General features: G+C 37.5%; 3 protein-coding genes across 4 annotated transcripts in view; 2 read left to right on the forward strand and 1 right to left on the reverse strand.

Moving 5' to 3' along the window:
- The window catches only part of ranbp3a (RAN binding protein 3a), a 386,526-nt gene that overhangs the window by 330,900 nt on the left and 29,319 nt on the right, over positions 1-26,307 (forward strand). The gene's annotated exons all lie outside the window — the stretch shown is intronic.
- Positions 1,828-19,281, forward strand: rab3ab (RAB3A, member RAS oncogene family, b). Its single transcript, XM_051912718.1, has 5 exons — positions 1,828-1,982; positions 10,519-10,746; positions 14,304-14,422; positions 14,517-14,641; positions 17,049-19,281. The coding sequence occupies exons 2-5, from the start codon at positions 10,519-10,521 to the stop codon at positions 17,237-17,239; spliced, it is 663 nt and encodes a 220-aa protein (XP_051768678.1). The 5' UTR covers positions 1,828-1,982; the 3' UTR covers positions 17,240-19,281.
- Positions 21,519-26,303, reverse strand: lsm4 (LSM4 homolog, U6 small nuclear RNA and mRNA degradation associated). Of its 2 annotated transcripts, XM_051912732.1 has the most exons (6): positions 26,144-26,301; positions 25,208-25,249; positions 24,494-24,592; positions 24,162-24,363; positions 22,445-22,525; positions 21,519-21,781 (listed from the first exon to the last, which is right to left on the reverse strand). In XM_051912732.1, exons 1-6 carry the CDS (start codon positions 26,144-26,146, stop codon positions 21,777-21,779), a joined length of 432 nt encoding a protein of 143 aa, XP_051768692.1. In that variant the 5' UTR covers positions 26,147-26,301; the 3' UTR covers positions 21,519-21,776. The 2 variants fall into 2 exon arrangements, with proteins under 2 accessions (XP_051768692.1, XP_051768691.1); XM_051912731.1 differs by lacking the exon at positions 21,519-21,781 and having other exon boundaries at positions 22,410-22,525; positions 26,144-26,303.

A 26,307-nucleotide genomic window follows, 5' to 3' on the forward strand; every position in this document is an offset into this window, starting at 1 on the left:
ACAAAATGATCCTTAAGATCCTGCTCTGATATTGCCATAATTTTTCAGAGCTTTTTGCCTCAAAATATTCCATAAATATAAATCTGGTTATATACAGTCAGAAACATGCTATGAAGTTACAGAGGAATTTTAAAGGTGAAGTGTGCAATTTAAAAGTAAGCAATTTGTACAAATCAATAAATTTTAATACATTAGAATTGACCAAATGTAACTTTACTGTTTTATTTTAAATACTGCTCAGACATTATATATCGTTTGGGTGGAAAAAAAATATTATTATAATTTAAGATTATATATGAATATTTTCCAGATAATTTTTTTTATGATGTATTTTATTTATTGGGGTATAACTTTTTCTGACCAATCACAGATGGGGGTCTGCTTGGTAAACCTGTTGTAAAAGTATTATTTTCATTAATAGTTGCCCAGAAATTACACACTTCACCTTTAGTTTGTTAAGAATATGAAACCTTGATACATAATCATTTTGTTTAATTAAAAAAAAAAAAGAAAAAAAGAAAAGTAAGTCAGCAGTGCTGGGAGAGAAGCTGTAGCTAAATTGATACTGTAATAAATGCTAAAAAGTGCCACTTTACCCAGTAGCCTTGGACACACTCATTCTCAGAGATCAGAAAAGCCAGTGTAGAAATCAAAGCGTATACAGCCTTAAAGCACATCCCTTTAGCTTCAGTGCCATTACAACAGTGACTGTGAAACATTTATAGTGTCTAAAATGAATTTCGTTGTATGATATTAACTAAACTGCGTCCTCTTCTCTGTAATAATGTGCTAAGTTTATATGTGTCCTCTGTATGTTAGTATTACATGTTTACAGGTTGAGGTCACATGTTTCAGATAAAGGTGATCACAGTGTGTTTGTGTTCTTCACTGTCAGAGCCAAAAAAAAACTTAATTTTTAATTCAGATTGTTCTGAATTGCCAATAAAAAAATACAGTAACTGTTCTGTTGTGTGGTTCTGTGTTTTAAGCAATAATTTATAAATAAAATAGTTGCCGAGAACACGTAAAGTCCACAGGGAGGTGCAATTTGACTGGTTAGCCTCGACTATTGATTATAATATAATATAATGCCATTGTGCAGGCTGTGTATTTCAGAGCCATTGAGATGAATGGGAATGTTAAATCTGTAGGTCTCTCCAGGTATTATAGTCCTCCTTGGTGGTAAACAGCATAAGAAAGACAGATTCTCATTCTAGAAAGCATTTGATTGGCCAAAATATTGCATGTGTCCTTGAGTGCAAGATGAAACATTAATATTTTTAGTCCATTTTTTGGGGAAAATGAAGAATGAAGTTACAAGTTTACATTTTAAGAATTCTTGTATTTGATTTAACGTGAATTTGAACACTGGATGGCGCTAAAATAACGCTAAATGGTTTAATAAATACAATACAATAAAAGAATAATGTATATTATTATAGTTAAATTGTTATTATATATGATAGCCTAAATAAATAATATAATATTATTATTAGGAGGAAATAACTTACATAATAAATATTATTATTATTATTATTATGCTTTTGTCAAGAAATTATTGCATTGTACCCTTTATTCAAGACTACTTAGGGGAAAACATACCCATGCTAACCAATGTTATGGTCAAAATACAATAGTTACCACAGTTATTGTTACTACAACATGAGTCAAACATTGGTTACATATTAGTGTGACGAAAAGGACACTGACCTGCACCTCTAATGTAAACAAATCCCTGTGTCAGCCATTTTAATCGATTAATTATGGAAAGACCGAAGCCAAGCTCCTAAATAATGAATGATGTAGGTTTTAAAGCGTCTTGAATATTTCACGTCCTGTTTTATTAGTTCTCAGAGCCGTCAATCAAAGATCTGACCACGCCCCCTCTTGGCGTCACACGTCTTTCAAGTGACGTCAAATTGTCTGCAGGTGTTGGAAAAGGCGCAGTATTGGCGTAAGTGACGCTTAAAACGGATTTTACGGTAAGAGAACGGCAGTAATGTGCGTTTTAAACATTTTACGCGAAATAAACCGCAGTCTTAGTTTATGTGTGTGTGTTTGTCACTGGGAAGGTGCGAAAAATGAGCTGTTTGCATGAAGTATAACCTTCATTTGACATGGACATCGCGCATCCTATGCTTCTATTTATACTCAACATGAAAGACAGATCTGCCACATAGCCTTTGAAGCGATGGCATTACATTGCACGGATTCGAGTGATTGTTTGCCTTTTTGTTTTTATATCTAAACGAGAATAATGAATTCATGATCGTTGTTCTTTAGCATCATCCCAGAAGATGGTGAATCAGGTGAAAATATCCTCCGCAGCAGCAGTGTTGCATGTACATGTGCTGTTTCCTATTATGTAAGGATGCACTGATTTTTTTTTCTTCTTTTGTTGGGTATAATTTTCCTTTTATAATATAGGTCTATACTTTATAATATACTAGTATAACATTAGGCTACATGTCTCATGGACCCATTCAAGATATTGCACGCGTTTTGTGGCTCTAGTCTAGGATATTTACCTCCATAATTCAGCAAAACTGCAGTTATTAGTGGTTCTGTCCTTGTTTTAGACTGTATATATTAGGTTGCTTCGTTTATTCTTTGCTTAAAACGTTTTAAACCAGCCTAAACTGGTTGATTGTCTCCCAATCTGGTCATTTGGTTGGGTTCAGAGGGGTTTTGTGCTCTTTCCTGCTGGTCTGTGAGACCTGTTTAAACCAGCAAACCATTTTAGGCTGGTTTAAGATGTTTTATTTTTCAGCAGTGTTATCTTAAATGATGATTTTGAAACAAATCAGCCATGATTGGTTCTTGGATAGAGCAGCTCTAACCACAGTGTCCACTAGAGCTGTCAGTCTCGATTTCTTTTGCATTATTGAGGATTTGAGTCTAAAGGAAGAGAAAAGCAGGTCTCTAGTCCAGAGCAGAGCCTGAACATTTCCTGTAGTGTAACTGCTGCTGAAAAACATTTTTTTTTTCAACAATATATAGCCATAAAGATGTGCTCAGTCCCCCTCCCCAAGGCAGTCCGGCAGTCTGCTTTTGTTGGGCTGAAAGAGCATCTGATCTAAAAGTTAGCCTCTATTTTTAGTCTGCTCGAGCCCTCTGTTATCAGGAGAGATGCTGACTTTAGGATGCTTTGGTGTTCTGCGAATCTTTCCGACACACCAGACGTGGTGTGCTGAATCGTAGATCAGCTTCCAGGGTCTCCTGAGGAGAAGACTTTTTGTTGAGTCTGTGCTGTGTCTGGTGGAAATTATTTTGATTGTGATGAACACTAAGAACCAGGTTAAAGCTATAGATGAAGCGAATTAAAGGTTGTATTATAGTTTTTTGTGGTGTTTTTGACAGGTTAGAAAAGGAACATTGTTTTCTCTTTAACCATCCTTGCGTTCTCTATCTAAAGATCATGTTGCCCTGAAGTGGAATACGATGCCCATCTCCAATCCCAATGAGCTTTTTGTCACAGTATTCCAAATGTCTCTGTTCAGAGTGAATTACTGGTTACTACTGAGTACTGCAGAGTATATACTTTATAGATGCCTAATATGTGGCATTCAGTAGCATCCTCATGTTTTTCCAAACTTGGTAACTTTCTTCCATGGAACACTCCCGTTTCATTGTAAATGCATGAAAATGAGTAACTTGCAGTCTTTAAAACTTTTTCTTTTTGTGTACCACAGACGATGACATGAAGGTGAGTAAATGAAAAGAACTTTTATTTTGTGGTAAACTTTAACATTAAGTGGTCTGTAGAAATAATGACTGAAGACATGTTGAATTCAGTTTCACCCTGGAAATATAAGGTCAAGTGCTTTGCATTGTGGGATACAGTAATAAACATAGGCTTTGTTCGAAATCGCCCCCTATACCCTCATTCAAGTTCACTTGAGTGAATTCACACACTGAGTGCGCCGAAAGGGCTGCCGTTTTGAGTCATTTGTGCTTGCTGTAAATACCAGTATGATATTACGCTGTACCCGCATTGGACCAGTGGTTTGGAAAATGGATGATTCAGCTGCCTGCGAGCACCATCTTCTGGCAGGAATTCATTCGGGGTGACCCTCACAGTGCATTATGGGTATTCTTCAGCTGTTGAGCGTCGGTTGTAGATTCATTATTGCAGTGCGTTTATGGGATTGAATGAGTGCACTCGATAACGTCCACTCAAATAGTTCCCTATTTAAAGGGTTAGTTCACCCAAAAATGAAATTTCTGTCATTAATTACCCGTAAGACCTTCGTTCATCTTCAGAACACAAATTAAGATATTTTTGATAAAATCCGATGGCTCAGTGAGGCCTCCATTGACAGCAAGATAATTAACACTTTCAGATGCCCAGAAAGGTCATGTTTAAAACAGTTCATGTGACTACAGTGGTTCAACCTTAATGTTATGAGGTGACAAGAATACTTTTTGTGCGCCAAAAAAACAAAATAATGACTTTATTGAACAATATCCAGTGAAGGGCGATTTCAAAACACTGCTTCATGAAGCTTCAAAGCTTTACGAATCTTTTGTTTCGAATCAGTGGTTCAGAGCGCCAAAGTCATGTGATTTCAGTAAACGAGGCTTTGTTACTTCATAAGTGTTTTGAAATTTCAATGGTTCACCCCTGGGGGGCGTGACTTTGGCAGTTTGATACACGCTCTGAACCACTGATTCGAAACAAAAGATTCGTAAAGCTTCAAAGCTTCATGAAGCAGTGTTTTGAAATCGCCTATCACTAGATATTGTTGAATAAAGTCGTTATTTTGATTTTTTTTTTGCCACACAAAAAGTATTCTCATCGCCTTATAATATTAAAGTTGAACCACTGTAGTCACATGAACTGTTTTAAATATGTCTTTAGTAGCTTTCTGGGCATTTGAAAGTGTTAATTATCTTGCTGGCAATGGAGGCCTCACTGAGCCATCGGATTTTATCAAAAATATCTTAATTTGTGTTTTAAAGATGAACGAAGGTCTTACGGGTGTGGAACGAGATGAGGGTGAGTAATTAATGACAGAATTTTCATTTTTGGGTGAACTAACCCTTTAAAGAGATGAAAATTTTGTCATTAATTACTGACCCTTATGTTGTTCCACACCCGTAAGACCTTCGTTCATCTTCAGAACATAAATTAAGATATTTTAATCAATGTTGGTAACCAGTTGAGGGTAGCCAGTGACTTCCATAGTATTTTTTTTTTTTTTTTTTTTTTTTTTTCTACAATGGAAGTGAATGGCTCCCGTCAACTGTTTGATTACCAACGTTTAATTTGGGTGAACCATCCCTTTTGGGTGAACTACTTTACATTTGAAATTTTACAGTTAAATGATGAAGCTTACCAGTGTTTCTAATCTACTAAAGCACCATACTTTTCTTGCATTGATTAACACTGAAAAAAATAATGAAGTGACCATAAAAACTACATTACACTTAAAAAAACAACAACAAAAAAAATCATGAGAACGAAGTGACACCATATTTTGAAGTTCTGTGTTGATGTACAGACTTCTAAGATATAGTTCTTCAGATAAGGACTCGGCGCAGGATTCAGCTGCCCATCCAAAGCCAAGACTGCAGCATTGCTAATACTGTACACACAAACACTCCTGTCAACACATGTTCAGAATAATATTAAACACCGTCTGTACACCTGAATGGTTGCAGACGGGTGTGTTGAATACAGGACATAATATAAAGAAATAGGAATCATGTATACAGCTGTAGCTTGCATAAAATCCAATGTTTTTGTTACAAAAGCACATCTGCGATTTGGGCATGCAATCCTTCTTAGCTATCTACTATTAAGGGCTTGTAATGATGATAAAATAATGAATCAAGGTTGAGGAAAAAAAAAAATGTCTGTGGTTAATCACAAATTGGAAAATGGAAAGTCAAGTCACTTGCATTGTATTTATTTGATACAGTAAAGTTGTGCGTTTTATTGTGTACTGCACATGTTGCAGGTCATATTCAATGCATTTGGAAAATATGCATACTTAGCTGCGTATTATACATTCTGCAGGAATAGTAATGACAGTATGCTGTTTGGAATATATTCCAGCATCTGTGTTTGTGTATGACACGACCGACTTGAGACGAACATTGGTCTTTCCCTGTCAGAATTAGCTTAATTTAAAGACTTAGTTCACCCAGAAATGATGACTCGTCCATAGACCGCAATTTAACGACACTTTCAAGGTCCAGAAAGGTACTAAAGACGTCATTAAAACAGTCATGTGACTGCAGTGGTTCAACCTTAATGTTATGAAGCTACGAGAATACTTTTTGTGTGCAAAAACAAAACAAAAATAACGACTTTATTCAACAATCTCTTCTCTTCCCTGTCGTTATCCTTACATAGTTGGCGCAGTGAAGGCTTCCGTGTTTACGTCCGAATGCTGGCTCAGTATTGGCCAAAGCTGATCACGTGATCAGCACGACGCATGCGTGTGACACTGACGCAGGAGCCGGCCAATAATGAGTCGGCGTTCTGACGTAGAACCTGAAAGCGCTGAATGAAAACAACGTTATGAGAATAACACAGAAGAGGATGTTGTTGAATAAAGTCATTCTTTTTGTTTTGTTTTTGCGCACAAAATGTATTCTCGTCGCTTCATAAAATTAAGGTTGAACCAACTTTTTAAACAATGTCTTTAGTACTTTTCTGGACCTTGAAAGTATCTGTTATATTGCTGTCTATGGATGAGAATATAAGTTTCAGATGTCATCAAAAAATATCTTAATTTGTGTTCCAAAGATGAACAAAGGTCTTAAGGGTGTGGAACGACATGAGGGTGAGTAATGACAGAAATTTCATTTTTGGTTGAACTAACCCTTTAGGCTGGAATGGCCGATTAGTCCCTATTTAAAGTAAAACCTTCCTGGGACAGCAAGATAAGAATCAAACATCTGTCCTTGTCAATGTAAACATGCTTGCACACCGTACCTAAATGTGTCTGTCAGACATCCGTAAGATCTGATTATTGCTTTTCAGTTGATCCCAATCCGATCTTCCAAGCTTTGTTGAGTCATTGCGATATGTTCAGTGTGTAAGCTCATGTTACATTTGCCCTCTTTAACTTTCTTCTCTGCTCACCTTCAATATCCGGCCTGGTACTTGTTTTACAGAAAAGAGTAATTAGTGATAATTCAAAGTTAACAGGCTAACATGATTAATTAAATGTTTAATGCCATTACAGTTTATTTTAAGGTGACATTGTTACAGTGCAATTAAACACAAAAGTAATTAGTAATATTAATCAACTACAGAGTATGTACTTACTGTAGGGTTGAGGTTAGGGTTTGGTTTACGGTTGCTTGTAATTATGCATAATTTACTGTTATTACTATAGTAATGTGTCACCTTTAATTGCGTTTTACCTTTTTTATTCAACTTGATATTTATTTATTATCATTTTCTTGTTCTGTTTTTATAGTTTTCTCATTAAGATATATTAATCGTGATTTAATATATTTTAAGCCATTACAGCCGTAAGGTTATACAATCACTGATTATAATGTTCGTCATCATTACAGCAGCTCATGTGAACTTCAGATGGACAGCAGAATGAGTCGCTTTTGTCACATTCTGATGGAGGTGTTAAAAAGACTGTTTTATATTCAGAAGGTCCAGTGCCAAATATTGATCTGACACCAAAAGAAAATGTCAGATTAATGCCAAGGCCTGGCAGCCGCTCAGACATTTCTTTTTGTCCCAGGATTCTTGCCTGACTGATTTTCAGTAGCCGGTGACTCTACATCTGCTGTTTGGTCACAGGTCTCATGAGATGAGTGACAGACAGTGGATAGGACAAAGATTCACTCAGCCATAGTGAATCCAAATAAACAGTCATTTTGAAATTGAGCTTTTGCTTGTTCTTCGGCAAGCTCCTAAATGTACTAAATCACAATGGCTCTGTTCCAAAACTGTCAGCTCACTACTTGGGTAGCAGCTGTATGTAGGAAATGTTGCAACAGGATGGTTCATACAAATAGGGCTCTTTATGAGAAACACTCCCTATGTAGATTCAACTCATAATTTATTACATTAGAGACAGTTTGCATGTTGCTAAGCTAACAACATAATGCCAAAAAACATATTAGTGAAGGACGATATATACTGGTAGACACAATAAACTGCTAGAAATTTGTCAAGACCTTGCTGCGTCGTCTCAAAAGCATATCAGTTGAATGCATTTCAAATTCAATGGTATCAAAAAATTTTATGTATCATAAAAAAATGTACCATAAATAGTATGTACCAGGATGATTCACTTGTATTACAGTGAATGGGAGTAGTCAAGGTATGGCTGTTCTTGTACAAGGAAATAAATCCCGCCTTCTAAATAAACAAGCCAGTCGCCAGTTGCATCACACCAGCTGCTGCTAGAAGCTCCAATAGAAACAGTTATTGTTCTGAGACCCGCGCTTATCTGAGTGTAAGAAACTGTTTATGAGACTTTATTGCTGATTTGGAATAAGCTATTGAAATGTGAGTTTGGCAAACCGTTTTTGGTATTTCCCCATTCAAGCAGATACGAGTTGCTTTTTCCTGTCCAAAATATCTGCCCTGGAGTCGTTGCCAATATGATTTCCTAGTGATTTAGTTATGTTCAAATAAACTTAACTCTTTCCCCACCAATATATATATATATATATATATATATATATATATATATATATATATATATATATAAATGGTTCGTTCCTGTCCTTGATTCTAATTGGTCAATAGCTGTGTTTTATTCACGATAAAACACGGCTTTGATCACTTCACTGTGTATTCATCTGTGTATCACTACACAACACCCTTACCAACCACTCTTAGCAACGTAAACTGTTTGTTCTCAATTGATATTGTTCATTGAAGTTTACTGAATTATGTAGGAAAGAGATCGAGTGAGTGAGTTTATTACCTGCATTCAGATTTAGCATTTTCCTTCAGGTCAGTCCTATGTTCATAATAAAAAATCTGTTTAAATGTCCGATGTATTATCTTGTCCTTTTAACATTTAAGGGTTTTCCCGTGACTTGACAGCGCTAGTCAAAGCATTTGTCAGTTGTGTCTTGTTTCGTGTTCACAACAATTCAGTCTTTTCAATGTAAAAGTCTTCGCTACTGACTGACACACTCAGTCTTTACCGCCATCTAATGGCGTAATAATGTAACTTCTGTTGCTGTTCACGGTCAGGGACTATATTTTCTGGCGGAAGGAAGGCTTTTAGTTAAAGTTTACTTCATGAAAGTTGCATTGATACATATTTTTGGCTTTAATATTTGTATTGTCTGGTAACCGTTTCATAAAAGCAATAAGGTACTCGGGGCTAGTGCTGTATCGTGAATAAGTCATGCGTCGTGCCTAACAACGCCCTTCAGCCGTGACTTATTCACGATAAACTGTGCCACCCTACTCACAAGCATAGCAATCCTGGAGTGCTTTTAAAAAATGCATAATAATTTGCAATGAAAATTTTAACTAGAAAAATCACATTTAGATTTGTTTCCTCAAATCGTTCAGGCAGTAGTTGTAGTAACTGCTTGTTTTTTTTAACGAAATAAAGCAAATAGCATGGCAGTACATTTTCTTTGGCAGGTGTGGCAAAAAACTAGTTTTGGCCCCTGGATACAAGCGATACTGCTTTATGTAAGCAATAAGGTACAAGATGCTGTGCTGTATCGTGAATAAGTCACGGCTGAAGGGCGTTGTTAGGCTCAACGCGAAGCGCAGGAGCATACAGAACTAGCCTCGAGTACCTTATTGCTTTTATAAAACGATTACCACACAATACAAATATTAATAGTAAACTTTCACCAAAGCCTTCCTTCCGCCATAAAAAATAGTCCCTGACTGTGAACAACAACAGAAGTTACATTATTACGCCATTAGATGGCGGCAAAGACTGTCTTTATGAGTGTGTCAGTCAGTAGAGAAGACTTTTACATTGAAAAGACTGAATTGTTGTGAACACGGAACAAGACGCAACTGACAAATGCTTTGACTAGCGCTGTCAGTCACGGGAAAACCCCTTAAATGTTAAAAGGACAAGATAATACATCGGACATTTAAACAGATTTTTTATTATGAACATAGGACTGACCTGAAGGAAAATGTTAAATCTGAATGCAGGTAATAAACTCGCTCACTCGATCTCTTTCTCACAATGCTCTTCTACATAATACAGTAAGCTTCAATGAACAATATCAATTGAGAACATACAGTTTACGTTGCTAAGAGTGGTTGCTAAGGGTGTTGTGTAGTGATGCACAGAACCGTTGGATGAAGCGGTCAAAGCTATTGACCAATTAGAATCAAGGACAGGAACTAACCGTTTTATAAGATTAAATAGAATTCAGAAGGCAGCATATGCATTTTTCTCTCAGTATTCAATATTTAAAAACATAATGTTTGTATGTTCTGACAGTGTTTATTGTAGATTTGGAAACTTTTTTTTGTTAATCAGCCAGACGAGAATGGTTAAAAGTTGATGCATAGGCTCTTTTTTTTTCTACATCCTTTAGATGGCTTCAGCTACAGATAACCGTTATGGACAAAAGGAGTCTTCCGACCAGAACTTTGATTACATGTTCAAAATCCTGATCATCGGGAACAGCAGCGTTGGGAAGACAAGCTTTCTATTTCGTTATGCAGATGACTCCTTCACCCCTGCATTTGTAAGCACAGTGGGCATCGACTTCAAGGTGAAGACCATCTACAGGAACGACAAGAGGATAAAGCTGCAGATCTGGGTGAGATATTGTTTTTCATCAGAGCTGAGAGCTGTAATTGGGTCCTGACGTAGATAAATGGAACATATCTGTGCCACTTTAAAGGGTTAGTTCACCCAAAAATGAAATTTCTGTCATTTATTACTCACCCTCATGTCGTTCCACACCCGTAAGACCTTCGTTCATCTTCAGAACACAAATTAAGATATTTTTGATCAAATCCGTTGGTTCATTGAGGCCTGCATTGGCAGCAATAACACTCCCTTTTTCAATGCCCAGAAAGCTACTAAAAACATATTTAAAACAGTTCATGTGACTACAGTGGTTCAGCTTTAATATTAAAAAGCGACAAGAATACTTTTAATGAACCAAAAATAACAAAATAGCGACTTTATTCCACAATATCTAGTGATGGGCGATTTCAAAACACTGCTTCATGAAGCTTTGAATCTTTGCGAATCTTTTGTTTTGAATCAGTGGTTCGGAGCGCCAAAATCACGTGATTTCAGTAAACAAGGCTTCGTTACGTCATAAGTGTTTTGAAACTTCAATAGTTCACGTGACAGTTTGATACGCGCGCCAAACCACTGATTCGAAACAAAAGATTTGAAGCTTCATGAAGCAGTGTTTTGAAATCGTCCATCACTAGATATTGTTGAATAAAGTCGCTATTTTGTTATTTTTCCCGCACGAAAAGTATTCTCGTCGCTTCATAACATTAAGGTTGAACCACTGTAGTCACATGAACTGTTTTAAATATGTCTTTAGTAGCTTTCTGGGCATCTGAAAGTGTTAATTATCTTGCTGTCAATGGAGGCCTCTCTGAGCCATCGAATTTTATCAAAAATATCTTAATTTGTGTTCTGAAGATGAACGAAGGTCTTACGGGTGTGGAACGACATGAGGGCGAGTAATTAATAACTGAATCTTCATTTTTGGGTGAACTAACCCTTTAAAGGCTTGTTTTGTAAGAAAAGAGGCAGAAAAAAGGTGTATATATATATTTTTTTTCAGAGTTCAAGAATGAATAATGAATCGATCAATAAACATCATAGGAAGGTCATTACTGGAAGGTCCATAGTAGGTGATGTGTTGAGATTATACTGGGGTTTAGAGTCATTGATTTATTTATATTGATTGTCTCATTTCAGACCCATACATCTTATCTAAATCTCCGGAACAGAGCTGTGGCTTAATAGGCAAGCACCATCATGAGCCTGAGAGTAAAAAACAGAAAGAAAAAAACAAGGGAAAAAAAGCAGGCATTTAACAGGATGACAAATTTAAAAAAAAAAAATATATATATATATATATATAATTGATATAGTAATGCCATAAACATAAATATTTACAATCAACCAATGGAATCAATTAAGCCATTATGGTTTAATGAAATATCATGGTCTACAGAGCAACAGAGAGAGAGATGGTCGGTAGCTAGTATGGTTGGGGAGATTTGCTGATGTGCTTTATGAGTAACCAATCAGAATCGCTTGTGATGTATCATAACCCCTCCCCCAATGCCTCAAATTTCCCTGTGGTGAAGACGACCCTCCCCCACCCCACAGACCGCAGCACAGACCTGACCAGATTCACACACGCTCGAGAAAAGCTTGCTCTCACCATCTTTACCATAGATAAAATATACTGTTGTGTGGCATACTGTATATGCTCTAAAACGACATGAAAATTTGGCTATATTCATTATTGAATACTGCACAAAATATATTGCATACACCCAACCTCCTTCTTATTTATTTATTTTTTTTTTTTAAGTATTATGCAACGATAAACATTTCAGACAGTACTATGTTACATTGTTGTCACATGACCTCAAGCATGATTCATAGAGCGGCGGCAGTTGTCACTTTGGAAATATAGGAGGTTATTTTTCATTTTAATCCAATTTTGTGGAAAAATGTCTGATCAAGTTATGTCCCAAGAGATGTTAGGTATTTCATTTGATATTGCTTCCAGTTAATTCGTCACACTAGAAATGGAAAGTCTAGTCTTATTCAGTATTTTGTGCTGTTTTGTATTCTGCATACTGTTTGATATTTGCTTAGCATGGATGTAGAATTGAATTGGCACATTACAGTGCTTGTTTCCCCTGATGCTCCGTGCTGTACTCTTTGAAAATGGTTCAGGGTCAGTGTAATAGAAAACAGAAACACTTTGCTGAATTGCAGCATATTGTTGAAAAGATGCTGATGTATTACTGTGGTATCAGAGTCAAGAGCCAAAAATAGGCTTTTGGTCTCACAGATATTTTGGTATATTAATAGATGCATCAGTGCTGCTCAGTAGACTCCATTTTGACCTCATGAAGTCTCTATAGGAATGGGAGGTTACATTGGCGGAGGATTTAGTCTATTGATTTGTTACACTAGGCTGATGTCCTCATAGTTCTGTCATCCTTAAAACTGAAATTATTTTTTGTGGTAATCAACAGCGTGTTGTCGATTGATACTTAATCTCTGAATATGCCTTCAATGAGCCCCTGCACTTTCTTTTCACATAACCAGGAAAACAGGATTTAGCCATGGTTTTAGCTCCTCCTATCAAGAAATATGAGAGCAAGTATAACAACAAGCATCCACCATGTAAGGATCTGATCCCTGCATCACTGCACCAGAGAAATGAGCCTGTTAATTATAAACACACTCAGTTCAGTGACTTATGCAGGAGGCCAAACAAAAGCTTGTCTCGAGACTGACCACAAACTACAGCTTTTCAAAAAAAAAAAAAAGTGGAAGAAAATTCAATAACCTTTACAATCATTTTATTTTATAAATCTTGCAAGAGCATAAATGAACCAGATTTTTGGTTGCATGGTGGTTATTTATGTACTTAAGTTTCTATGACATTCTAGTCCCTAGATATGGTTAGGACTGACGTGGACAGGTGACTCCTAAAGTGTTGAATATTATTCATATTCTGTGTGGTGGTCAGTTTGCAGCAGTGACGGAAATTATCTTTTCCAATAAGTTTAAATTGATATGGGCATATTTTACCTAATTAAATGCATGCATCATCTTTTGTGCCAAATTCTTTTTTTATCAATATTATCGTAGACGATATATCGCACACCCTTAGCGAAAAATAAACACAGCATATCAGCACAAACACCTCATACCAACTGTCCATCACGCTGGTGGAGGGTTGATGATTTGAGGCTTGTTTTTCAGTCACAGGACCTGGGGTCCGTTCTTTGTCGCTAACTCAGTTAGCTGATTTGATTGATGACGATTTGGCATGATCTTGGATTGTTCGGTTCTTCGACGCTCATCCTGGACTTGCTGTCATAGCAACAGGTCCGTAAGCTTAAACCTGCTCGGGAGCAGGCTTATTTCATGCAAGCAGGATTAGATTGCATCTTTTTAAGCGGAGGTGATGCTTAAAGTCTGTCCCAGCCACTGCTACTTTCTCACAAGAGGACCCTAATGTGAACCAGGGACAGTAATAAAGATTTAAAAATAAATTTGCAAATAATATTATAATGTCGTGTAGTATATCATAATGGCATGGTTTTGCATGTTCCTTTTTCATCTTGTGAATTACTGGCTATTCCTTTACAGGACACAGCAGGACAGGAACGCTACAGAACCATCACCACTGCCTACTACCGTGGAGCCATGGGCTTCATCCTCATGTACGACATCACCAACGAGGAGTCTTTCGCTGCAGTGCAAGACTGGTGAGTTAACTAAACATGCGTAACATTCTGCCACAACAGAGGAAAATGTGTTTAACAAGCAAACGTTTAATCATGTGTAACTGGTCTCCCACAGGTCCACACAGATTAAGACGTACTCATGGGATAACGCTCAGGTGCTTCTAGTGGGCAACAAGTGTGACATGGAGGATGAGAGGGTGGTGGCCTCTGAGAGGGGCCGACAGCTATCCGAGCATCTCGGTAAGTCATGTTTGGCGGTTGGCACAGCTCTCATTTCAAATATTCTTTCAGGGAAAAATGTATTTGCTAAAATATATCATATTTTGGAAGTTTTTTTTATTTATAATAATATAATATAATAAAATGTGAATTATCATTTGTCTTATCAATGCAATTTTGACCTGATGTGACTTATAGTCAGGTGCGACTTATTTTCTGGAAAGTATCCATTTTTTCATGGCTTGATTTTGTATTAGCTGTATTGGACTGGGTTCCAGAACCTAGTAAGCTGTCTCGCTGTCTACTGCCTACATAGGCAGCTACTTTCTAGTCTCGCATAGCCAGACCTTCAGACTGACGGCAGAGGGTCTGGACTCCATCGCAGCTTTCATTGGTCTAGAACTGCCCTAGAGGACGTCTGAACGACGTGTTAAGCAACCAATCACAGTTCGTTTTGTTCAGCATCATGTTTAGGGATGTGAAAATGTAAAGCTGATGTGCCTATGATAACAGACCGGCATGCATCTTATAAATGATTCATTCAAGAAGGTTGTGCAAGCGTAAAATCGAGAATTTAGTTGATCATAAGCGTTCATTGTCATAGTTTTAAAACACGACTGCTTTCCTTTTCCATGAGGGGGTTTGTCATCATGATGGCTTTATTTCCAGGTGGACTGTAAAAGAATGCGACATACACATCTCCCAGAAATCAGATGACAATTCAAAACTCCTGAAGTGTTTCCCATTTTGTGTGCCTTAAGCCCGGAACACACCAAGCCGACACACCAGTTTTTGTTTGTCGGCCGACTGAGTTTTCTCAGTGTGTTCCAGACCGCCGGCTGAAGTTGGTCCTCGTCGGCTTTTTTTTGGCCGATTCGGTCAGTCAGGCCATCTGATCATTCTGATTGGCTGTTCAGCTTCTGCCACCTGCTGGTACGGAAAGGCATTTCTTCTTACGCAGGAGCAGAATGGATGTGCTACTTGGCTGTCTGGTGTCAAGTGTCGGTTTGGTGTGTCAGGGCAACTTTGGACCCAGACGCTGCCGATGTGAGCCAACCCTGCAGTCTGCTTTCGTCGCCACTAGTTCGTCGGCTTGGTGTGTTCTGGGCTTTATGGATCACATGTTCAGCCAACAGTCTGAGGGCGTGACGTCTGAGGCTGAGACTAGCTTTCTAAAGCAGCATACTAATTAAAGTATAACCACAAGTGACCAATTTGGAACATAGGCACATATAGCTACTCTGTGCGTCATACAAATCACAACTGATTTCAGTAGAGTTTGGCGTTAGCATATAGTAAAGCTAAGGATGTAATACTCTAAAAAGCACACACTATAGTCCATTTTCGATTATTTCTGGAAGTTTCTGGCGCTTCACCAGAAGGAATGACAGTAGACGTGGCTTTTGTTTCCAAAACTGAGCTCTACAAAGATACCATTGTACCTTTGAGACTCTTCATCTGTGTTATAAAAGTTGTCAAAGGCATCTGTAGCAAAATAAAAACTGTTTAAGGGGTGGTTTATTATGATTTGACTTTTTTAACTTTAGTTAGTGTGTAATGTTGCTGTTTGAGCATAAACAACATCTGCAAAGTTACGACGCTCAAAGTTCAATGCAAAGGGAGATATTTTCTTTTAAAGAATTCTCTAAGGACTACAACAAACGGCTGGTAGGGACTACAACAAGCTTCTTCCTGGGTTGGTGACATCACAAACCCTAAAATTTACATAAACCCCGCCCCTGAGAACACGCAACAAAGGGGGTGAGGCCATGTTATTGCAATACAGAACGTAACACAAATGCAATAGCATGTCATAAAAGCAACATAAGTTATAACCATGATTAAGCTAAACTTTAATTGTTCTATCTTCATGCAGCATATATTCTCTGGCTCTCTAAGATATCCCACATCAGCTACATAAATTTATCCACTAACCATTCAGAAACGTCCTGTTTCATTCTACATGTTTTCACTTCTTCTTGAGTCTCTCCATCATTGTCCGACTCCGTTTTGAACATAAAAGACTGAACAGTTTCTCACATTTTCAGTGAGTCTGCGTGAGGTAATCGGCACTGCTAACACTATGTGCTAACATGAGCTCTTGAAACTCCGCCCTCTTCTTGAGAGCAGCAGCTCATTTGCATTTAAAGGCACACACACACAGAGTGTTTTTGCTCACCCTCAAAAAGTGACAAATTTAACATGCTATAAAAATTATCTGTAGGGTATTTTGAGCTAAAACTTCACATACACACTGTGGGGACATCAGACTTATTTTACATCTTGTAAAAATTGCAGCATACCACCCCTTTAAAAATGATCAACTCTCAGCTGACAACTGCTGAATATTGCGCTTAAATTAAAACGCCGCTCACTGGGTTTTAGAACAGGGCCTTAGTCTTGACTTGGTTTCTTCTTTTATCCTCAGGTTTTGAGTATTTTGAGGCCAGTGCCAAGGACAACATTAATGTTAAACAAACCTTCGAGCGGCTGGTAGACATAATCTGTGAGAAGATGTCAGAGAGCCTGGATGCTGCTGATCCTGCAGTGACGGGAGCCAAACAGGGGCCACAGCTCACGGAGCAGCCTGCCGCTCCGCACCAGGACTGCGCCTGCTGAAAATCCCACAGCTCTTTCTGCACTGCCTTGCACCAACACACAAAAAACAAGTTTAGGTATTTAAAAAGAACAAGAAACATAAAACCTTCAGTTCTCCTTACTGCCTCTGGCCACACCCCCTCCTCTCTGATGTCTTATTTAACACCTCAAGCTTTTATTCAACGTGCAATCCATTAAATTTTAAAAGGAAAGCCATAGCACCCTTTAAGGGTTTGATTAGGCTTGATTAAGCCCGTGTTATGTTTTAAAGACTTAATGATTAGGTCTAAGTTTAAATTTTAGGGGTGTGTTATTAGGCCGTAGCACACAGAATCAGTTATTCTTTCATTTTTACTTCATATTCTATGATTTTTTTTTTCTTGTACTCTTCCATATCCTTATTTATGAACAAATATAAAAATAGAGGAATGGGGAGAGATTTCTGTATATTTATTCCAAAAGTGTACATAATGAATACAGTTCAGTATTTAAATGATACAGTAAGAGATACATATCGAAAAAATTTAGTTTTTTTTGTTTTGAAAATGACCAATTCGGTCAAATATAAAGAAAGTTATAGAAGTCAATTAATGCTGTTCTCATGGTAATTCTTTGCAGTGTGCATCACCAACCTTGCTTATTTGTATCTGTGACATTGTACCTTGTTCACTGCCTTGCCTCATGTAATTTCAGTCCCGGGACTGAAAGCCAGATATCATACACAAACATTCCTTAATGTAAATTTGCATGGAAGGAAATAAAGCCATTTAGGCAAATAGTGGTAGGATTCCTTTCTAAATGCTTCGTTAGGTCTAGTCCAGTAGTCAAAACCCGAGTCCGATTTGCAGCCATGTTATTGCTTATTTCATTATAGCAGCAGAGCCATAAGCTCAACCTACTTGCTATCAATGCTACTCTTATACGCTCTCAAAACTTTGAGATTTGACTGAAATTTTCCAATGAAGACTTTCTAGACTGGCATGTCCTATGAAAGATTTTATGTGGCTCTGTGTAATAATACCAGGCCTGCAACTATAATGCAAAATGACAAAAAGAAAACAAAAAAAAGAGTCCATGACGAGTATTAACGTTTACATGTGTAAAACCCTCCCTGATTATTCCTGCATCTTTCCTTTGCTATTCTGTCTTCCTTTAGTGAAAACTTAATGTAAATACATTTGAGTCTTTGGTTTTATGTGTGAACTGTGTTGTATCAATTCTAGGCTTTAAAAAAATCTAGGTGATATTAAGAAAAAACACAAAAAGAGGATATAAAGGGTGTTCTTTACCTGCTGTTGTGTATGCCTGCTTGTGAATGAATGTCACTTTATTACAGAGCAATATTGAAGAAAATACCTTTTCATGTGTTGCTGATTATTTATCATTCTGTTAACATAAACAGAACATTTTTGTAGGATGTGATGAAAAAGTGGTTTAAATCCTAGTTGAAAAGTACTGTTGTAAACCAAAGCAGGCAGATCTACCGTGGAGCTGGTTTGCTGAAATTCAAAAGCTTGACTGTATTTGTGGCAAATGCTGTTCTTTCTTTAAAACTTCAAATCATGCTGAAAAAAAAAAAAAAAAAAAGTATAATGTAGATATCTGCTAAAATCCATGAGGCCCAGGACAAATTGTTTGTAGGTTGGTCCCTCTCCTCTAGGTCCAATGAGCAAACAGATAGAGGATCTTAGTGAGCCCCTCTCAAGGCCCTGGAAATCAGAAATGAGAAGATAATATGATTGAATCTTTATTAACATCACAGCTCACCATGTAAAGTAGTCGCTCCACGCTCAGATCAGTTTATCATCACTAAGAGTTTCTCCATTTCCTACATTATTATACAGATTTTTTTTTTTTTCATGCTTTCCATTGTAATTTTTTTTCTGATAATCGGAGTGTAATGTACAAGGGGAAAAAAACACTAATATGCAGTAGTAAATGTACTGTACTTACAATAAGGGGTTTGGTGTCAAAGTGTCCAGTGGTGAAATTTACCAAATCAACTGTCTATGTTGTGAAAATGAGTGAACTTATAAAAATAAAGGTTTGTGCTGTTTACTTCAGACTGTGTTGCATCTTTGCCTGTTTATATTGAGTTGTTTGGTCAGGCCTATCACCTAAATCAGTTCACTGTCCAACAGAGTTTAGCACCAACTCTAATTAAACTCTCATGAACCAGCTAATCAAGGTCTTCAGGATTACTAGAAACTCCCAGACAGGCGTTTTTGTTGAAAGACAGTGGCCCTCCAGGAGTGGAGTTTGACACGTGGTCTAAACCGAACTTCCAATGCTGTTTAATTGAAAAACAACCACTAGAGGGAGCAAAAGATTCAACACAGTTTCTGCCAATCTCATGTTAAAGGGTTAGTTCACCCAAAAATGAAAATAATGTAATTTATTACTCACCCTCATGCCGTTCCACACCTGTAAGACCTTCGTTCATCTTCAGAACACAAATTAAGATATTTTTGTTGAAATCCGATGGCTCAGTGAGGCCTGCATAGGCAGCAATGACATTTCCTCTCTCAAGATCAATTAATGTACTAAAAACATATTTAAATCAGTTCATGTGAGTACAGTGGTTCAATATTAATATTATAAAGCGACGAGAACATTTTTGGTGCGCCAAAAAAACAAAATAATGACTTATATAGTGATGGCCGATTTCAAAACACTGCTTCATGAAGCTTCGGAGCGTTATGAATCAGCGTGTCGCCCTCAAAAATGTGATTCATTTCGGAGAAAAAGAATAATTGGCCGAACAATTACAATAGGGTCCTCACACCATCGGTGCTCGGGCCCTAATAAAGAGCTCCTAATTAATTTCCACACAAATGTTATTTTTCACTTTTTTTCAAGCTGTATTTTTTGGCCTTTTTTGCCTTCATTGAATAGGACAGTACAGATGTAGGGCTGTTGTTATTCTGTTGATTGTTTCTTTGAATAATCGGATGAAAAATGGTGGGGAATTAAAAAATAATTTTATTCAGTAATTTAAAAAGGGGTGGCATGTTGGCTCAGTGGGAAGCACTGCTGCCTCACAGCAAAAAGGCACACAGTTCAAATCCCTACTGAGCCAGAAGTCCTTTTTCTGTGTTCTGCATGATCCTCCATAATCCAAAGACATAAGTGAATTGGAGACACACTGGGCCCTATCATACACCCGGCGCAGTGCGACACCAGGCGCAACACAAGTGTTTTTTGCTAGTTTCAGCCTGACGCAGTTATTTTTACATCCTGTGCCACATTGTTTAAATAGCAAATGCACTCGTGCCCATCTGTTCGCCCATGGGTGTGCCGGTCTGAAAACAAGGTGCATTGTTGGCGTGTTGCTATTTTGAGGCAACAGAAAACGACCAACAAAAACCTGGTCTAAAGTCAATGGTGCAGTATTTTTTTATTTTTTTAAAGTGCACATTAATAATACGTACCTATAGGTGGGTGCACAACGCGCATACACTCTGCTTGTTACACACACAGGGATGCACAGCAGCACACAAACATGCCAAATATTAAAAATATTAAATTAATTCCGGCATGTAAATAGCAAATCCGCCATGGTGCAAGCGGTGCAATTCCTTTTAAAGGGAATGGGAGATGAGACTCTGATTGGTTTAATGCACATTATGCCCAAAAAAGAGCCTAGGTACAACCCTTTTGGACCATGCGCTTGGTGCGACAACCATTTTTTCCGTCGTTAAACTAGGAAAAGACAAGCCCTAAGTGCACCTGCGCCATGCGCTCAGATTGTTAAAATAGGGCCCAAAATTGTCTGTAGGAGTGAATGTGTGCGTGAGCCCTGTGATGGACTGCTGTCTGTCCACGGCCAATGTTCCGCCTGTGGCTTGAGACGCTTGGATAGGCTCCAGCAGTGACCTTACAGCAAAGGCTGGGAACGGTGATCGCAAGGAACAGAAACGGTGTAATTTGTGTTTTTGTGTAATTAAAGTCATAAAAGAATAAAATATGATTATGCTTTGGTCTAAAATATTGCTTGTGTAAAGTAAAGCTTGCAAGTTATAATAATGTCTGATTAGTGAGCCAAATTAAATCAGTTTTTTTTTTAAGAATCAGAGTCAGGTTTTTTAATTGATTCAGTCAAAAAATAAAGTGATTCACATATCAGTCTGAATAATTCATTATCAAATGTGAAAATCATCTTTAAAAATCCTTATGATTGGAATTGTCATAGGAACTCATTGTTCGAAAAGTGTGGTAACCCTAAAAAATATTTAACACAGAGACAAATCTTGGCAAGACATTTCCATGTTGGCTCCTCAAAAATAATAGGTGTCTTCAATTGCAATATTTAACAAAAATTGTTTATTCACAAGTGCACAAGTCAAGTTACACCATGGTTGTATTTAAAAAAAAAACAAAAAACAAAAATAAAACCTTAAGAGCAAATGTGAAAACATGCACCAAAATGTGAGTGAACAGAAAATAAAAACAACTTGAAGAAAATGGAAGAGCATCTTTACATCATCTTGTCCAAATTAAAATCTTCGGATATCCAGGACGTCCATTTCAAATTAAACTCACTCTTTTTGGTTGATGATCAAACTGAGAAAGTAGATGACAAAAAGTATCAGATATTTTGTAAAAATTCACATGACAAAGGTTCTGTTTTATTTTTCCCCCGGTGGCCGAGAGAGCTCAACGCGCTGCAACTGAAGAAAACACATGCAAATAGAAAAAACACCAGCAAATTAAGAAAACATCTTCATCAGTTTTGACAACATGTGCTGCAAATACTAACAACGCAACCAAATACAGAAACGTGCTGCAAATAGCACAGACCACAATGGAAATGTTGCTGGTGAAATGTTGTGAGTTTATTTTAACCTCCTGATTGTTTGTGCGTTGTGAGTATCTGCAGCGTGATTCAGTATTTGGTTGCACTGTGAGTATTTGCTAGAGTTGTGAGTATTTTCAGCACACATGTTGTCAAACTGATGACGATGTTTTCTTAATTTGCTGGTGTTTTTTCTTTAGTTGTAGCATGTTGAGCTCTCTCTGCCACGGTACTTTTACAATAAACTCAGTGCAAAAAAGTTGTTGAACAGTTTGATACACAAACTGAGGCTTATAAATGAATCTCTAAAAGAAAATTACGATGTTAATAAATAAACGCCAAGAGACCTGAAGAGGTGCTCTTGTGCCTAAAGAGTAAAACTAACATACGAGGGAAGGATCTGTTTTATAATTAGTTTGGGTTTTTGACACCTTGTGGTTTTCCAGGCTTTTTGTCTTGTTGCTGTCCACGGCCAGTTCCCGTCATGCCTCTGCCACGGCCACCAAAAATACCTAGAAAGACAAAAAAAAAATCTGTATTAGAGATGTGCGGATCAGCTCTAATGTTGCCTGAATCCGCTGTTAAAATTAAATCATCCACCTGCCACCCACCCAAACCTATGATTTTGTTTTACTTTAAATGCTGATAATGTTAATTGCAAATATTGCTACAACAGGTTATTGTTGACTGTATAGTTTCATTTCCTGTCAAGGAGATTGAATGCGCCATAAATGTATCATATGGTGCTTGTTGTTGTATTGTATTTTATAAAACGGTTAGTTCCTGTCCTTGATTCTGATTGGTCAATAGCTGTGTTTTATTCACGATAAAACACGACTATGACCGCTTCACCCAACGGTTCTGTGTATCACTACACAACACCCTTAGCAACGTAAACTGTATGTTCTCAATTGATATTGTTCATTGAAGCGTATTAGAAGAGTATTGTGAGAAAGAGATCGAGTGAGCAAGTTTATTACCTGCATTCAGATTTAGCATTTTCCTTCAGGTCAGTCCTATGTTCATAATAAAACATCTGTTTAAATGTCCGATGTATTATCTTGTCCTTTTAACAGTTAAAGGGGTTTTCCCATGACTGACAGCGCTAGTCAAAGCATTTGTCAGTTGCGTCTTGTTTCGTGTTCACATCAATTCAGTCTTTTCAATGTAAAAGTCTTCGCTACTGACTGACACACTCAGTCTTTGCCGCCATCTAATGGCGTAATAATGTAACTTCTGTTGCTGTTCACGGTCAGGGACTATTTTTTCCGGCGGAAGGAAGGCTTTTAGGGAAAGTTTACTTCATGAAAGTTGCATTGATACATATTTTTGGCTTTAATATTCGTATTGTGTGGTAACCATTTTATAAAAGCAGTAAGGTACTCGAGGCTAGTGCTGTATCGTGAATAAGTCATGGCTGAAGGGGTTACTCCGCTTTACGTCATGCCAAACAACGCCCTTCAGCCGTGACTTATTCACGATACAGCACAGCCTCTCATACCTTATTGCTTACTTAAAACACAATCGCAATGTTTGCAATTAACATTATCACCATTTAAAGTAAAATGCTCCCAAACGTACTACAGTACTAACCGATACCACCGGGTGTGGTATGGCAACACATTTTTGCCCATTTGCTTTTTTATGTGAATATTAGGACACAAGTGAAGTACAAGTTTGTTTACAAAATAAATAATTCGCTAGCAGGCAAATGTTACATCGCAACCATGGAAACATTTGGATTCATGCATAATGAGAGAGGCACATGAGCCCATAAATTTAAATTAAGCCATACACGGCTTTGTGTTCTGTTTTGCGGGTCGGTCACTCGAAATTACACAAATTTTAGAATATTTCATGAGGTATTCCACTGGATAGGATTTCTCTTGTTTCTTTTCCCAAATCCTCACTGTCCATTTTCCACTTTTTACTTCCTGTCGCTTATTTTCCTGTCTTTTACTGTGGTAAAAAAATGTTGTAGCCCATATACCTTTTTACTTGCCAAAACAGCAGACAGCATTGTTAGCCTACAGAACCTAATTATTTATATGGGGAAATAGGCCTATAATTAAACTTGACTTAGTTACCAAATATCTATTGCTTTCCACGTTCAAAGATTTTGTTTTGTTTCTATTTTAATGCACTTACCTCTGCCGGCTCCACCACCTCTTCCAGGTCCACCTCCTCTGCCTTTTCCCTGTGGCTTGTTCTGCTGCATACCTCCCCGGCCACGCCCCTTTGATATTACTTCCTCTTTCACCATATCTATGATTTCATCAGGGATTCGTAAGTATTTAATGGTGCTTCCTCTGATGTAGCATTCCGGCATCCTCCAAAATTTATCTCCATCCTGCAAATCAGAGCAGGCAGAAACCTTTACACTTCAGCAGACAGACAAATGACATACTCGCTCAATCATGTTTATGCAATCAATAACATTCCCAAGAATCCTTCGTCTCGAGGAATGAGGTTTTATTTACCCGTGAGGTGCAAATGACTTCTCTCAAGTTGATGTTCATCCAGTTGTCACAGCTGACCAGATGACCATTGTACGTCTCACCATTCTTTAACTCCACCAGCTGAAAACAAAATCATTAAAGGGGTGGTTGATTATGATTTCACTTTTTTAACTTTAGTTAGTGTGTAATGTTGCTGTTTGAGCACAAACAACATCTGCAAAGTTATGACGCTCAAAGTTCAAAGCAAAGGGAGATATTTTCTTTTAAAGAATTCTCTAAGGACTACAACAAACAGCTGGTAGGGACTACAACAAGCTTCTTCCCGGGTTGGTGACATCACTAACCCTAACATTTACATAAACCCCGCCCCCAAGAACACGCAACAAAGGGAGTGAGGCCATGTTGCTGCAATACAGAACGTAACACAAATGCAACAGCATGTCATAAAAGCAACATAAGTTATAATTGTGATTAACTTCAGAGAAGAAGAAGCATTGGCCGAGCAATTACAATAGGGTCCTCACACCATCGGTGCTCGGGCCCTAATTAATAAGATAGTTACTTGTGGACTACCTCGGTACTTACTATATACAAGTACTGTGGTATTGCTACTATACTATATTCCAAAAAAGCAAAGACCATGGCACATATTACTCAAGGACATGACTATAACAAAGCTGCACAAAACGGGCAGGCTGAACTGTGAGCATGTAGCACGAGTGGCCTCATACTCACCATCGGGTGGTTCTGTGCTGTCTTCAGTAAAGATAACGGGAGCTAGGAGAGAAGACATCAAGAGGACCGGTAAAGGTGGTGAAACTGACAATATTATACATTAAAAGCACATGAAAACTCTTTGTCTGTGCTTAGAATGGACACTTGTTTCTTAAAACTGTTCAGAAATTGCAGATAAATATAGAGCTGAGCAATTAGACTAGATTAATATAAGAGTTTTCCATGATTTTTCATATGGTTTTAGACATTTTTCTAGTGTCAATTTCAAAATCTACAAAAATCAACCATGGTTTTACTACAAATAAACCCAAAAAACATGGTTATTGTAGTTAAACTATGGTAACCACAAATTAACCCTGGTTTTGCTACGCTAACCATAGTTAAACCATGGTATTTGTAGTAAAACTGTGGTTATACAAATGCTAATCAATCCATCAAAGGAAAAAAACTTACTACACTTTTACTATAATAAAACCATGGTTAATCTTCATAAGGCAGTGGACAATGCACTATTCATCTTTTTAAATATTTCTTTGTAATGCGAGTACATAGTGTAAAATAGTGTATATAAGTTCAGAAATTATGTGCTTCTCTTTGGCTGACACTGAATTGTATTTTGTCGGCACTGGTCATTGAAAACACAAATTCTGTTGACCACTGAAGCGCGTCCCATGTGTCTGTAGCACTGAGCTATAGAATATAGATCAGTTGGGTCTGTAGCGGATATTAAGTAATTTACTAAGTCAATAATTAATTTACTAATTAAAACACAGTCCGACGTCTACGCGCAAACCTAGAACGTGCTCGTTTATAAACGAAACTACATTAGGACGCGCTCGAGAACGTAAACCGGTCAACTGAGCTACAACTTCTCCACTAAACACAGGAACTGAGCTTCAGTTTGACTAGACTGCAAGTTCATAGACTCTCGCTTACCATGTCAGCTGAACGACAGATCAGTCTTTATAATCTCTAGTAAAGTTTATTCAGTCTAGGTCTTAAATCACGAATGTTTGTTATGAATCTTCTTTGCAACACAAGGTGGTCTGCGAACCATTTACTGTTGTACTTCCAGGTGAAAGCGGAAGTTGTCAAAATAA

The sequence above is a fragment of the Ctenopharyngodon idella genome, chromosome 11, assembly GCF_019924925.1.
Source record: "Ctenopharyngodon idella isolate HZGC_01 chromosome 11, HZGC01, whole genome shotgun sequence".
NCBI lineage: Eukaryota > Metazoa > Chordata > Actinopteri > Cypriniformes > Xenocyprididae > Ctenopharyngodon > Ctenopharyngodon idella.

Excerpts from the sequence above, each read along its gene's own strand:
- rab3ab (XM_051912718.1), top strand. The coding sequence starts at position 10,519 with ATGGCTTCAGCTACAGATAACCGTTATGGACAAAAGGAGTCTTCCGAC. Across the intron at positions 14,423-14,516 it reads TTCGCTGCAGTGCAAGACTG|GTCCACACAGATTAAGACGT; the intron begins GTGAGTTAACTA and ends GGTCTCCCACAG. Across the intron at positions 14,642-17,048 it reads ACAGCTATCCGAGCATCTCG|GTTTTGAGTATTTTGAGGCC; the intron begins GTAAGTCATGTT and ends TTTTATCCTCAG.
- lsm4 (XM_051912731.1), bottom strand. Across the intron at positions 24,364-24,493 it reads AAGTCATTTGCACCTCACGG|GATGGAGATAAATTTTGGAG; the intron begins GTAAATAAAACC and ends TCTGATTTGCAG. Across the intron at positions 22,526-24,161 it reads AGGTGGTGGAGCCGGCAGAG|GTATTTTTGGTGGCCGTGGC; the intron begins GTAAGTGCATTA and ends TTGTCTTTCTAG.